The 13558-nt window shown below is 31.7% G+C and overlaps 2 protein-coding genes across 2 annotated transcripts; both read left to right on the top strand.

The window, feature by feature from the left end:
- The first annotated feature begins 1679 nt into the window (after positions 1-1679).
- Positions 1680-5122, top strand: LOC134257757 (5'-nucleotidase-like). The gene is made up of 3 exons (XM_062740350.1): positions 1680-1831; positions 2376-2579; positions 4473-5122. Exons 1-3 carry the CDS (start codon positions 1687-1689, stop codon positions 4664-4666), a joined length of 543 nt encoding a protein of 180 aa, XP_062596334.1. The 5' UTR covers positions 1680-1686; the 3' UTR covers positions 4667-5122.
- Positions 5123-6111: 989 nt separating this feature from the next.
- Positions 6112-13552, top strand: LOC134257758 (snake venom 5'-nucleotidase-like; the record flags this gene model as incomplete). Its single annotated transcript, XM_062740352.1, has 8 exons — positions 6112-6793; positions 8301-8514; positions 8730-8912; positions 9436-9633; positions 11210-11338; positions 12113-12232; positions 12773-12928; positions 13529-13552. Coding segments are annotated over exons 1-8 (1357 nt in total), but the record flags the coding sequence as incomplete, so codon positions are not given.
- Positions 13553-13558: the final 6 nt, after the last annotated feature.

Raw genomic sequence — 13558 nt, 5'->3', positions numbered from 1 at the left:
TAGAAGAACTAATTTTGACATAAATTTTATAGTTTCAAATTAGCCTTTTTATCAACAAAGTATTAAAACCTACTACGATATATTTTGCTTGACTTCTATATATTTGTTAAACTTGCCTGAAATGTGTTTCGATATAAGTACTAACTACTATCCGGAAGTCACAAATGTAATTGAATTTTTTTAAAAGCCTTTACGAATATTCATAAAACCTCCTTTTTAATGTGCATACAAGATGTCATTGTCATACTTATAACTTTAATGAGGAGGTAAAATGTAAAGTTAAAATATACACATATATCTTCGAATAAATTATCAGGAGTTAACGGGTTTTAATCCACATATGATATAACAATCCACACATTTTGATTTTCAAAATTTTGAATTCGATCGGACTGAATCCGTGGGCCACATCTCACCTTTCTAGGAAAAAGTCATTGGTTTATTATTGGAAAGTTTAAATCCAAAAGTAAACCCAATTATGGTCTTGCTATTCTTGAGAAGAATTTTTTAAAAGAGTTTTCCAATAAATTTCTATGTAACATTTTGGTGAGCCATTGTGGCCACGCCCTACCCCCGGGGGTCATGATTTGAACAAACTTGAATCTACACTTCCTGAGGATGCCTCCATATTAATATGATCAATTATGGCTTTGTTATTCTTGAGAAGAAGATTTTAAAAGAATTTTTCTATATATTTCTTTATAAATTGGTTTATTATTGAAAAGTTTAAATCCAAAAGTTTTCATATGAATATGATCAATTATGGTTTTGCTATTCTTGAGAAGATTTTTAAAGAATTTTTCTATACATTTCTATGTAAAACTTTGGTCGGCCCTTTTGGCTCCGCCATACCCCCGGGGGTCATGATTTGAACAGAATTGAATCTACACTTCCTGAGGATGCTTCCATATTAATATGATCAATTGTGGCTTTGTTGTTCTTGAGAAGAAGATTTTTAAAGAATTTTCCTATATATTTCTACGTAAAACTTTGGTCAGCCATCTCGTGGTCCCGCCCTACCCCAGGGGGGTCATGATTTAAACAAACTTGAATCTACACTACCCGAGGATCTTTCCCCATAAGTTTCATCTTTAATGTCACAGTGGTTCTTGAGAAGAAGATTTTTAAAACATACCACCAAATTTTCATTAATACCCAATTATCTCCCCTTGAATGAAGGCTTGGCCCTTCAATTGAACAAACTTGAATTCCCTTTACCTAAGGATGCTGTGTGGCAAGTTTGGTTGAAATTGGCCCAGCGGTTCTTGAGAAGAAGTCGACAATGTGAAAAGTTTACAGACAGACAGACGGACAGACAGACAGCTAGACAGACAGACGGACAGACAGACGGACGCCGGACAAAATGTGATCAGAAAAGCTCACTTGAGCCTTCGGCTCAGGTGAGCTAAAAATAAACAAGAGGTATATTCGCATTTTACGATTGGACAATAATGTAGCTCATAGCCCTAAAGTTGCTTTGTGCTCAAAATTCGATATTTAAGAAAAATGAAAAGATTTGGTAAACCGAGAACTAATGTTTTGAATAATTCCATATCAATGTTTAAAAAACATGTCTTACTAGTTGCTTTTTCTTATTCATAAGGAAGATCTTTTTTCAATTATACGTACATCTTGCAAGAAAAATCTTATTAGCTCAACTTCGTTTCATTCTAAGGGCAGATATTGATGGGAAACATATTTGAAGCACAACCTTTTCGTAGTACTTTGGAGACCATTCAGCTTCAGGGGAAATATTTACGTACAGCTTTGGAGCACAGTGCTTCCTTACATAGTGTGTCTGATCCAGATGGAGGATTTCTACAAGTTTCTGGTAAAATAAAAATGTACATGTATTCTTACAATGTGTAATTCTGCTTTATTTTTGTAATTTTTGTAACAAGGTCCTTTTAAATACAAATTTCTGCCTTCTATGAATATATCTATGTATTTTTAGAGTACAATGGAGCGTAATTCTTCCGCTCAAGAAAACACTTTGGATCATTTGTCTAAGCCTAATCGATTTGAGACGGGTTTTTTTTATTTTAAAAAAGTTATATAACATATACATGTACCACATGGCATCTCGGGAGACTTTACCAGAATATTTGCAAGTTGGTTAAAGAAAAGCCCCGGAGTATAATATTACCCTTTGCCTTCGGCATCGGATGACATAACACTCCAGGGCTTCTATGTCACGTTGGGGCAAATACTTTGGTATGTCACCCTCGAAAGCCATGTGATGTACATGTAAATACAATGTTTCACTATAGAAGGATGTTGATGGTTTTTTTTCCTTCTTTTTTGGTTAAATGCATTTTGTGCAGATTCCTTTTTTCTTTTCACATATATTGCAAGTTTGAAATTATTTTTTTCAGGAATAAGGGTGAAATACAACCTAAATAAACCAATAAACCAAAGAGTTGTAGATATTCAAGTTATATGCTCAGACTGTAACATTCCGAAATATGAACCACTGGACAACAATAAAATGTATGGGGTAATTTTGTCCAACTTTATACTATCCGGCGGGGATGGTTATACAGTTCTCAGAGACAATGCCCGACAAGATCATGTAGTTGGTAAGTAATCATTTAGGTATAATATCTATATGTCAATCCCATTATATGGCTCACATTTAAATGATTAATTTTTCCAAAGAAGACTTGATTGTATCACATGTATTCTTTATATTCAACATATGAAAAATGTGTTTCTACTGGGTGAATATCGAAGCAGTGATCTATAATGTGGAAAAAGTCTAAATAGCTATTAGGCTCACACATCCATGTCAAGTATGCTAAATAAAAAATATATTGACAAGGTAAATTAAAAAAATATATATTTACTACATTATCTTTTACATAATGCTTATCAAATACACGGTGTTTTGTTTCGAATTATAATAAAAAGACAATTTACAGGTTTAGGAAACAAAGGAAAAATAAAACAAAATACAAATTTAATGACACTGTACTAATCTTCAAATTCGCAAAGATGCTTTTGTACTTTTAAGAATATAAACTTTTTTATAGATCATTCTAGTATTTTAAGGTACTTAACACAAACAAAAAATGAATGCATGGATTGATATATATTTTTTGACTGATTTTGATTTAAAATGACATGAATAATAAAACCCTGAAATATAAAGAAGTCGTAGGATTTCCTTAGATATGAGACTTTGTTTTACTTTCTATATAATTCCACACAAAATTTTGGACAAATTTTTACCTTCGCAGCACAGTTAAGGTTACAAATGGAAATATCGGCGATTTTTTAAGATAAAAAATACATACTTTATTAGGATGGGCGAATCTTTTTAGGAATTCACTGATATAAAAAAAATTTAATGTGCTTTAAATCTACATGTTGAGGACATTTAGATTTTTTATTTAGACTTGTCATTTGATGTCGATCACATGACTTTGGCAATTATACTTGCAGTTTAGAGGTCATCTATAAATTTCAATATTGCAAGGGCATAACCAAGCTAAAAATCTTAGTTTATTTTATAATCCTTTTCAACACTATATGTAGATTGTGAAAAGTGCTGCGAACCTAAATAGATTCCCTTTTTTAATTGGTAAAATTTAATTTGTTGGACGGCAGGTTGAATATTTTGCTGGTCAATTACATTAAATATAGCTATAATTAATTAATTTGCAAGATTTCAAGAGGTTCGCAGCACTTTTCAAATATCTTAATGCTTCTTGAGTTTATGTGTAAATTTTGACAAGATACATTGAGGGTATGTTAAATCGATTTATTAGGGCCCTTACATTACTTTTACAATGAATCTGCATACAAACACACGACAGTATCGCTTGTCTGATAAATGCACATACAGTTTATGAATAAAATACTAAAATAAACATCGCATCCAAATTAATGGCTTTTTATTTTACCGCAAATAATTTTTTATTTGAGAACAAAAGACATTTTTCATTGTAAAAAATGTGACTTGATCAGCCTCTGATTGTGTAAAAACTGCGTCATTTTTGCGAGATGACGTCACATTGACAAGTGCATTGCGATCGATGCATCGTTTGTGTGGGATTTAACAGACGACAAAACTGCATGTAATAGTAAGTTTGTATGTAGTTTACAGCTATCCAGCTGTTTGAAATAGCAAATAATTTCATTTTGTGGTATTTTGAAGACCTTATATTATGCGTGACGTCATAGTAAACATTTCCCGTACAAATTAGGCCCCGCTTCCTTACTGTTACCTTAACTGTGCTGCGTTATGACAAAATCTTATACATTTCTCCCACTATACTTGGTACACATTATTCAGGATACCAATTTAAATGTAAATCTTTTAGAAATATTGCTGATTTCTGGAAAAAGTTTGTGTTATTTATCTTTAAAACCACTTGTTTCTTATTATATTAATATCAATATATTTATATATTTCTTGTGAATAAACTGATTAAAATATTAAAGTTATAAAAAGGTTATTTTACCTGCAGGAAATTTGGATACAGATGCTTTCGCTGCCTACGTCAAGGACATGTCTCCATTATATACCGCCATGGAGGGCAGAATAGAGTTCGTGGACAATAACTATCCGTGTGGAATCAGCAGTGGCCCAGCAATCACAAGGACTAACTACCACACTATATTATCGTTATTGTTAATTATGATTTATCATGTTAACTGCTAGATTTTGACAAAGGCTAACTACCACACTATATTATAATTATTGTTAATTATGATTTATAATGTTAACTGCTAGATTTTGACAAGGACTAACTACCACACTATATTATAGTTATTGTTGGTTATGATTTATCATGTTAACTGCTAGATTTTGACAAAGACTAACTACCACACTATATTTTAGTTATTGTTTATTATGATTTATCATTTTCACTGCTAGATTTTGATGTTTTGTTTACAAGTCTACATTTAAACGTTAAAATTTAAAGCGTTTTGTTTTTTTTTATTCACATGCATTTCATTTCAAGTGTGATATTTTTATCCGTGTGTTCTCAACCTTAGTATATACACCAAGGTTAAATAATACAATTTTTTTCTTTGCTTGAGATGTATTTTGTCTTATTGTGTGTTTTTTGAAACTCATTGTGCTACTGATTTTGTTCTGACATTTCTTGTTTTAAATGTTTTTATTAAAAAGTTTTACGATCATAGTGAGGTTGTTTTCCTGTATGACCATGTTCAAGTTCTATGTACTATTTTCTTTTTCATTGTGAGGCATGACTGATGTCACTGTAATATTTGGTAAAAAAGATATACCCGGTATATATTTTGAATACAATTCAGGCAACGGTTAAAGATTCTACATAAGTTTAAACCATGTAGATCAAAAGTCGTTGAATTGCGATCAAACAAGTAGTCAAACAAGATACAATCAAGACTTGTGTTGTAAAAGAAACATTTAATTACTTTTAAAAACATTTTTTTCTGCAATCCTAATAGCAAATAATCATTTTTAAAAAATATGCTAGACACAAACTATGAAATTTTATATTTTACGCGTCAAGGTCAACGGAAGTGCAACGTCATAAACGAAAATCAAAATCCACGCTCACATTGAACAGATGTTGCATTGGTTTTTCCTTTAACTGTTACATACTTGAATGATAATACTTAAAAAAAATAAATTTGCAATGAAAGACAAGGATAATAATGTACATATCAGCAATGAATAGAAAAATCTTACTTGGGCATGCTTTTGTAAAACTACTCTCTTTTTTCAAAACACTAGGTGTACTTTATCGATAATATGACCCTGTCCCAAATTTCGATTACAACCATAAATATCGACTAGAGACTTAGTTCTTAATGTCCAATTTTCATGTCTTCACTGAGAGTCATGGTATTGAAATACAGGATGAAAAAGTCTTCATATTTTAGTAGTTTTTGAGTATAAGAGAATTTCAGATTATTTTCACTACATTATAGAAATTCCGCCCTCTAAAATAAAGACGTTCTTAGCATGATGTATATTCTTTTATTAGTGAATCTATTTTTTTTAATTCTATCATTATCTGTTTTGGTTGTTAATATTCTTCAGAAATGTATATGCATGAAAAAGCAAGAAAGATAAAACTCTGTTATTTTACGTTTTGTGAAATATGAACAAGAAAAACAAATCACTTCAAAGTGCATGTCTTCTTAACGTTCCAATGGTTTTTAAAACATTACATCATCGACAGCAAATGGAATTGGATAATTTGAAAGAAATCAATATTACTATAATTCAGCTTCACGCTCAACTGAGATTGCTGCATAATTTCCCACCTAGCAAGTTGTAAATAAAGTGTGCTCTAAAGTACATATTCAATATAAACACACTCGAGAAAAAAGTACAGTTCTGTTTGCGCTTATTTCAAATGTTCTTATCGCTGAGGTGAAAAAAGGAACAGTACTGAACTTGTTAATCTGTGTTTACTGAGAAGATTGTCTTCGCCCGCTAGTTTTTGTATATATAACAATGGCTGCTTTTAATTTTTTCTTTTCTGGATCAATTTGTCTTTTGTCGTGCTTTTTGCTTTGGACTTGTGCAGCCTTTAATCTAACACTCCTACATACGAATGATGTTCACTCACATGTACAAGAAAATGGTATTTATGAAGAGCGGGAATGTGGAAGTTTTTGTTACGGTGGTGTGGCCAGAATGAAAACAATAGTACAAGACATTAGAAATTATTTTCCCAATACTTTATTGTTGGATGCAGGAGACCAGTTTCAAGGAACGCTGTGGTTTCATCATTATGGCGGAAACATCACTTCTACAACAATGACAGAACTGGGATATGATGCAATGGTAAGGTGAACAAAAAACATTGAGAGCAATTTTTTTGTTAAGGTATATTGCTTTTTTACTATTTCATGTCACGAGTGCTTATTTTAACATAAAGCTTTAAGTCGTCTTTTCAAACGATTAAAACCGTACAGTAACTCTTTTGATGTATGGCTTTTTTTATTTATCAAAATTACAATTTACAAGAAATAGAATACTAGTAATTCCTAATCCTTAAAATGCTGCCAGAGTGCTGCCATACCTTAAATATTATTCAAATTGTAATATTAATAATCTTTTGTATCTTCTTTTTCATTAAGAAAATTCTGTGCGTGAATTACAATTCATTCATTTTTATCCATTTGTATTCCATTTTAATCGATTGGACTCTTCACTTTTACTTATTTACAGCTGTTTAAATTAATGGTATGCTTGTCTTTATTCACAGAAGACCCTGTTTAATTCATTTTTTGAAATAATTTCAAAAACGTCAATTCCTTCAAATAGTTCTCCTCTTTAATAAGATAGTTTTACTTGTATCTTTTACTTGTATCTTCGTCATACAAAGACGTATTTTGATTACTTTCTTATAAATCATATAAATGATTTGTACATTTTAAGCATCAACTTCTTGCGAATTTCAAAGGGGAAAAAATGAGAAATCAAAACCGATGTAAACAAATCCAGTTAAAAATATGATGATCCCCCAACAATGATTCGATAGCAAACGGCTCCAAAATCCCAGTGAATTTTAATTTTATCATACCATACTTTACATATTTTTCTTGAGTGCTAATTAAAAAAATAAAATCACATAAATCTTCAAAAATATTCATATGAATGAGAATATACTAATCATAGGAAGTTATGTATAGATCGTCTTTTTTTGTACCATGCTCTTAGAAACTTACAGAAGACACCGAGTACAGATACAAAATTTTATCATGATTTTCGAGGAATTCACAATAAAAATTCATTATTTCTTTTTTTTTTTTTTTTTTTGGGGGGGGGGGGCAGGGGGGTAGAGGAATTTTTTGGTTCCTGTTCTTTTTCTGTTTCTTTTTGTTTTGTTGTGTTTTGTATGTATATTTCATGTATATATAAGGTAATTCCACCCTCCTATGATGTCATAGATTTTTGCAAAAACTAATTAGTTTCAATTCATACCTAACAGAACAATATCTTTCGGAAGAATGCTTTACAATAGGTGTAATGATAAATATTGTTAAGTAAAAGAATTTCAAAAATGCATATTTCTTTATTTAATCATTTATTTAATCTTTAAAAATGCAGTAACTCCTTTTTATTAAACTTATTAAAATTAAATTTTTCATTTGAATGTAATATTAAAATTTGTTTTTAATATCTAGACAGGTCTTTTTAAATCAGGATTTTTTTAAAAAATAAAAGCATTATCATTTGAGAAATAATCAACTTATATCATTTATACTTAGTTCCATCTCAGGAAAAGGAATACAAAAATAAGATGCCACAAAATAGATCATTATTTTTTGATTTTCTGCTTTCCCAGGCTTTAGGAAATCATGAGTTTGATCTCAACATAGAGGGTCTTCTTCCGTTTTTGAAAGAAGTGAATTTCCCTGTTCTCAGTGCTAACATCAATTCTTCTCTAGAACCATCCATTGCTCCTTACATCAAGAAAAGTTTCATAGCACAGGTTGGTGGGGAACGAATTGGAATTGTGGGATACACGACGACGGATACACCAATGATTTCATCTCCAGGTAAGAATTAGAGTCTTACAAAGATAAAAGTTTTTTTTTAAATAAGAGAACACAATTAGTTGCATCTGTTGGTGAAAATAACAATTATACATGTAAAATTATGTTTTATTATCTCATATGCAAGTTCTATCTAAAAATTAGAAGATGAGAAGACTTTCTTTATTTCTAATAGTAATATATTGAAATTTATTAAAGTGCTTAATCTTTCTTTAAAGGTTCCTTAATTTTCAACGACGAAATTGAGTCTGTACGCAGTGAGGTGCAGAAGCTCACAGAAGAAGGGGTCAACAAGATTATCGCGCTTGGTCATGCAGGCTTTGAAATGGACAAGAGAATCGCAGAGATTCCTGACGTGGATGTAGTCATTGGAGGACATACTCATACATTCCTATACTCAGGTTATACATTACACTACAAATGTAAATAAAAAACAAGTTAAGGTTAAGTAACGAGTGTATGTTATAGTATATGTCAATGAACTGGCTGCAATTATTGGAGACAAATCAGCGCTTTATCTTCATATCTAGATTACATTACAGTTTAGCTCAGTTTAAACATCAGAATATGCTCTAAGTAGGAATATATATTAAACAGAACAAGCAATTGACAAACAAGTTGATGAAAAAAGAGTATCAATAGTATCCTTGAAGATCATCAATGTGCAAGTTATATTGCCGATCACGGAGCTTGTTAGCAAATGCACTATATCTTTTCGTCGATTCCTTAGTGACATTCTACATAAAACTAACTACTTTGTCTGTATGTTAGATCATAACTAGAGGCAAAAAGCAGGTTTTATCGATCGATAAGGATTGCTTGTTCATCCCAGACATAGTAAACATTTGATAAATTATTTTATTTTTGGTGTATGTGTATATCAAAAATAAAAACATTTTAAAAATTGCGTTGTTTTATGTAAAGGCCCTCCTCCATCCACTGAAATACCATCCGGGGAATATCCACATGTTGTACATAAACCCGGCGGTGAAAGAACTCTGGTTGTTCAAGATTATGCTTTTGGAAAGTATCTTGGATTTTTGCGAGTTGAATTTGATAACAATGGAAAAATAATGAGTTACAGAGGACATCCTCTTTTGCTCGACAGATTCATCGAAAAAAGTAAGTTTCTCTGTAGATGTATATTCCCATCTTTTAATTGAGAAAATACCTTATCTTCTCAACTTTTTGCCCTAAATTACACATATAGGGCTTTCTAATTTCGGATAAATGTTGAATCACACTGATTGATTGATTGATCGATTGATCGATTGATTTATTGATTGATTTACTGATTGTAGATTAATTGATTGATTGATTGATTGATTGATTGATTAATCGATCAATTGTTTGATTGATTGATTGATTGATTGATTGATCGATCGATCGATTGATTTATTAATTGATTGATTGATTGATTTATTTATTTATTGATTGATTGACTGATTGATAGATTTATAAGGTCCCTCTCGAGGATTTTTTACTTGTATGGATCGAGACGCTGGTCAAGCTATAGATTACTTTAAAGTATTTAATGTATAATGAAGGTATTTTGAACGATTTTAGTTAATTTTAAACTAGTTGAAAACGCATTGCTAGATAACAATAAAAGTGACATGAACCAAATTCACAAGACTGATAACTTGTAAGGAGACCGTTATTTTGCACATTAAAAGTTTTTAAGAGTTATCTGCCCTTGAGCAAAAGAAGAATTTTTTTTATTTCTTAGAATTTCTGCGGTAAATAATTCATTTTATTAGTACTTTTATAAAGTGAGAGTTTATGCATATTTTCACCGAGAGATTTATTTGAAATTCAAATTACTTTTTACAAAATCAAAAACATGCGCTGCCCTAAGACTTCAATGTAAAATTCAAGGTGCAATTAATTGGAGAATAATCAAAATTTTGTAAATTCCCCTGGTGAAGCATTTTTATTTGATAACATCTTCAAAATGCTACCAAGGATTTAAATATCGGACCATTCATTTCTTAGGTACAGAATATGGTCGTTATACAGTTAACACCTTAAACAAAAATGTTAGTAACAAAGTCTTGTGTTGGGGAAGATTAAATATTGATTATGTATTAATTTGACTTTTTTACGTCCCATTCAAGAATATTTCACTTAAACAGATTTGTCACAGTAATCGGATTAAAATCAGCCATTGCGTAATAGGTTTTTTTTCTTGTGTTAACGCCTAACATGACAAGTGACCTTGGCATATAGGGTGTATTTCGGAAGAAGCTCATTTTTACTTCTTCGCGAATGAATAATCATTATATGAAGGATATCCACAACAATATCCATGTCTTTGGTTTGATGAGGTGTGATGCTTTGTGATTGGGAAACAGATTTGGTCGATTCTTTTTTGCCATTTAGCATTAAATCTAAGTCGTATGACAGGGTAGTGACTGTTTCTTCGCCATGCATCAGGTACTAGGAGTGTCAGTTATAGGTTTTCTTAAAAACCGAAGTTAGGATGACGCCCCCCCCCCCCCACTCCCGAAAATTTTGATGTTGAATCAGTTGCCTAACACTATGAAGTTATTGTTATGTAAAGTTATAATTACAGTTATAACAAGGACTAACATCTTTTTAACCTTTTTGAGAGGAGGGGTTAGTGAGATAGACCATTTATATGTTCCATTAAAATGTATCTTACAACAATATAATGTTCATTTGTATTCTTTCTTAGACACAGAGCTAAAAGAGAAGATCGATGTCCTGTACAAGGGCATACAGAAATTAGCTAAGGCAGTAGTAGGGCGGACACTGATCACTTTGGAGGGAAACATGCAGTGTCGTTTGAGAGAGTGTAACATGGGTAAAGCAGATATTATTGTACATGGTTTAATTATTTAAAATTATATTGAACGTATTATAAGAGTCTATTCGGTCTATCTATTCTGTAACAAACATAAACGGGTGCAAATAATATTAAACTGACCCCATCCACAGTATGACGTAAGAAGTGCAGAATCTCATCGACAGGTCCAATATCTCGCTCTCCGGTCAAACATCTTTTTGTTATGACCGTTAAATAAAATAATAAAAATGTTAGACTTCTTTTAAGTGTAGGCTAATCTATGAGCCAACAAAATTTTATGAAATCATTTCAAATAACGCCTAGGCAATGACCTTGGGACCTTGACTGTGACCAATATGCTTTTTCGAACTTTCGCCATAAATTTTAAACCGTAGGAGATATTCATATTTTGTATAAATACATGACATTTGTACTCTACAATTTATGTTCTTTCAAATGACACCAAGGAAAATAATTGTGTGACCTTGGCTGTGACCTATATGCTAAGATTTGCTTTTTTCAAACTTAGTTGCCGCAGGGAGCATAGTGTTTCACAAACACATCTTAACTGTTTTAATGTTTTAGATGTCATTTATTACACATAATTTTGTAGTATTTTACTATACCTTTTTTCATACTATAAGGTAATTGTTAAGTCAATGCAAAATAATATCCATGTATTAAGCAACGGATTTGCTTTTCTGTACATTAAATTATAATTAAATGAATTTCATTGAACAGCTAGTATATGCTATTTAATCTTAAAATGACTGTAAATTTTTAATTTTGAAGGTAACGCAATTGCCGACAGTCTCGTATACCATAACATGAAGGAGTCAGATGACGTCAATGGTACTAAAGTTTGCATATCTTTGCTCCACGCTGGATCCATTGAAAAAAGCTTCTACAGAGGTAAAACAAATGTCCGTGCTGTTCTTTTAAATGATGATAAATGAAAATTGTTCTCTGTACCAAATTATTTTCCCTCAGTGCTGCAAAAAGATGGATGGTTCAATCAAGGGTGCACGGAAATTAACCCCGGGTTTTCAATTTCATACACTCTGAGAAGGATGATCAAATGGTGTGTGATTGATTAGTTATATGCTGTTTAACGTCCCTCTCGAGAATTCTTTACTCATATGGAGAAGCCACCACTTCTCGATGGAGAGCTGCATTTTGTCCTTAACTCGGCACTCAGGGCAATTGAGGAGGGAGATATGCATTTTCGTGCCAGCACCTACTGTGACACGGGACCTCGATTAAAACGGTCTCTTCTAAAGGACCGTCTCCACGTCCCACAGTGGGATACGAACCCACGACGTAAGGATCAACTCCTTTCTTCCCGACACTAGAGCAGACGCTATGATCACTGCGCCAAGCAGTGTATGGAATACAACCAGAAGTTAATGATATATTTCGTATTAATTTCGCTATTGTTTGACTTATTTTTAGGGCCGATAAACATGGACGATATTTATGTGACACAGCCTCATCAGCATACTTTTGAGACCATTCAACTTCAGGGGAGGTATTTACGTGCGACTTTGGAGCACAGTGCCAGCTCGCACAGCTTGTGGTATCCTGACAAAGGCTTCCTACAAGTATCTGGTGAAACAAAATTATAAATTACTAGAATAACAGTGTTGCATTACAGGCGTTTCTGCAGTAAAGACTATTGGGCTTTAGGCATAAAATGTAGCATTTCTCATTTCTGTGTTTTCCAGCTTTACATTTCATTCTACTTGAAAATCAAAGAATATTAGCTAGGTTTTTTGCTTTAAAATTTGATAAATATAACTTGTGCAATTTTGTTTGAAATGCGCAGTAACAGAAATTATTCTGAGATTACATGTATACATAGTAATCTGACATACCATTAGGAATTCCCAATGCAATTTATTAACAAAACTTTATTAAAAGATGCATTTGACTCTAAAAGGCAGAGCTTTTCAACGCAAAATAAATTTTGCATCGGATAATTCTAAATTCTAATAAACGCCTTAAAAACATATCTTTAAATTTTAAATTCAGAAGAATGGAAAAATAGGGAAAGTGTAAATTTGTTGTTTCTCAAGCATAAGGTCAAATATACATATATAAATTTAATTTTTTTTTAAATATCGGCAACATATTTGACATGCATATGACTGATCGAGTTCAAAGACATTCAAGGTTGATTTGATCTTATACACACTTTCCATTTTGCAGGAATAAGGGTTAAATACAATTTAAATAAGC

The sequence above is a fragment of the Saccostrea cucullata genome, unplaced genomic scaffold, assembly GCF_032062105.1.
Source record: "Saccostrea cucullata isolate Sc308-1 unplaced genomic scaffold, CSIRO_AGI_Scuc_v1 ctg15725, whole genome shotgun sequence".
In the NCBI taxonomy this organism is placed as follows: Eukaryota; Metazoa; Mollusca; class Bivalvia; order Ostreida; family Ostreidae; genus Saccostrea; species Saccostrea cuccullata.
This window is presented reverse-complemented; position numbering and strand designations above follow the sequence as displayed.

What these genes read in the sequence shown, in the direction of transcription:
- LOC134257757 (XM_062740350.1), top strand. Translation starts at nt 1,687, where the DNA reads ATGGGAAACATATTTGAAGCACAACCTTTTCGTAGTACTTTGGAGACC. An exon ending in AGGATTTCTACAAGTTTCTG is followed by an intron (nt 1,832 to 2,375) that starts GTAAAATAAAAA and finishes TATTTTTTTCAG; the next exon opens with GAATAAGGGTGAAATACAAC. An exon ending in CCGACAAGATCATGTAGTTG is followed by an intron (nt 2,580 to 4,472) that starts GTAAGTAATCAT and finishes TTTTACCTGCAG; the next exon opens with GAAATTTGGATACAGATGCT.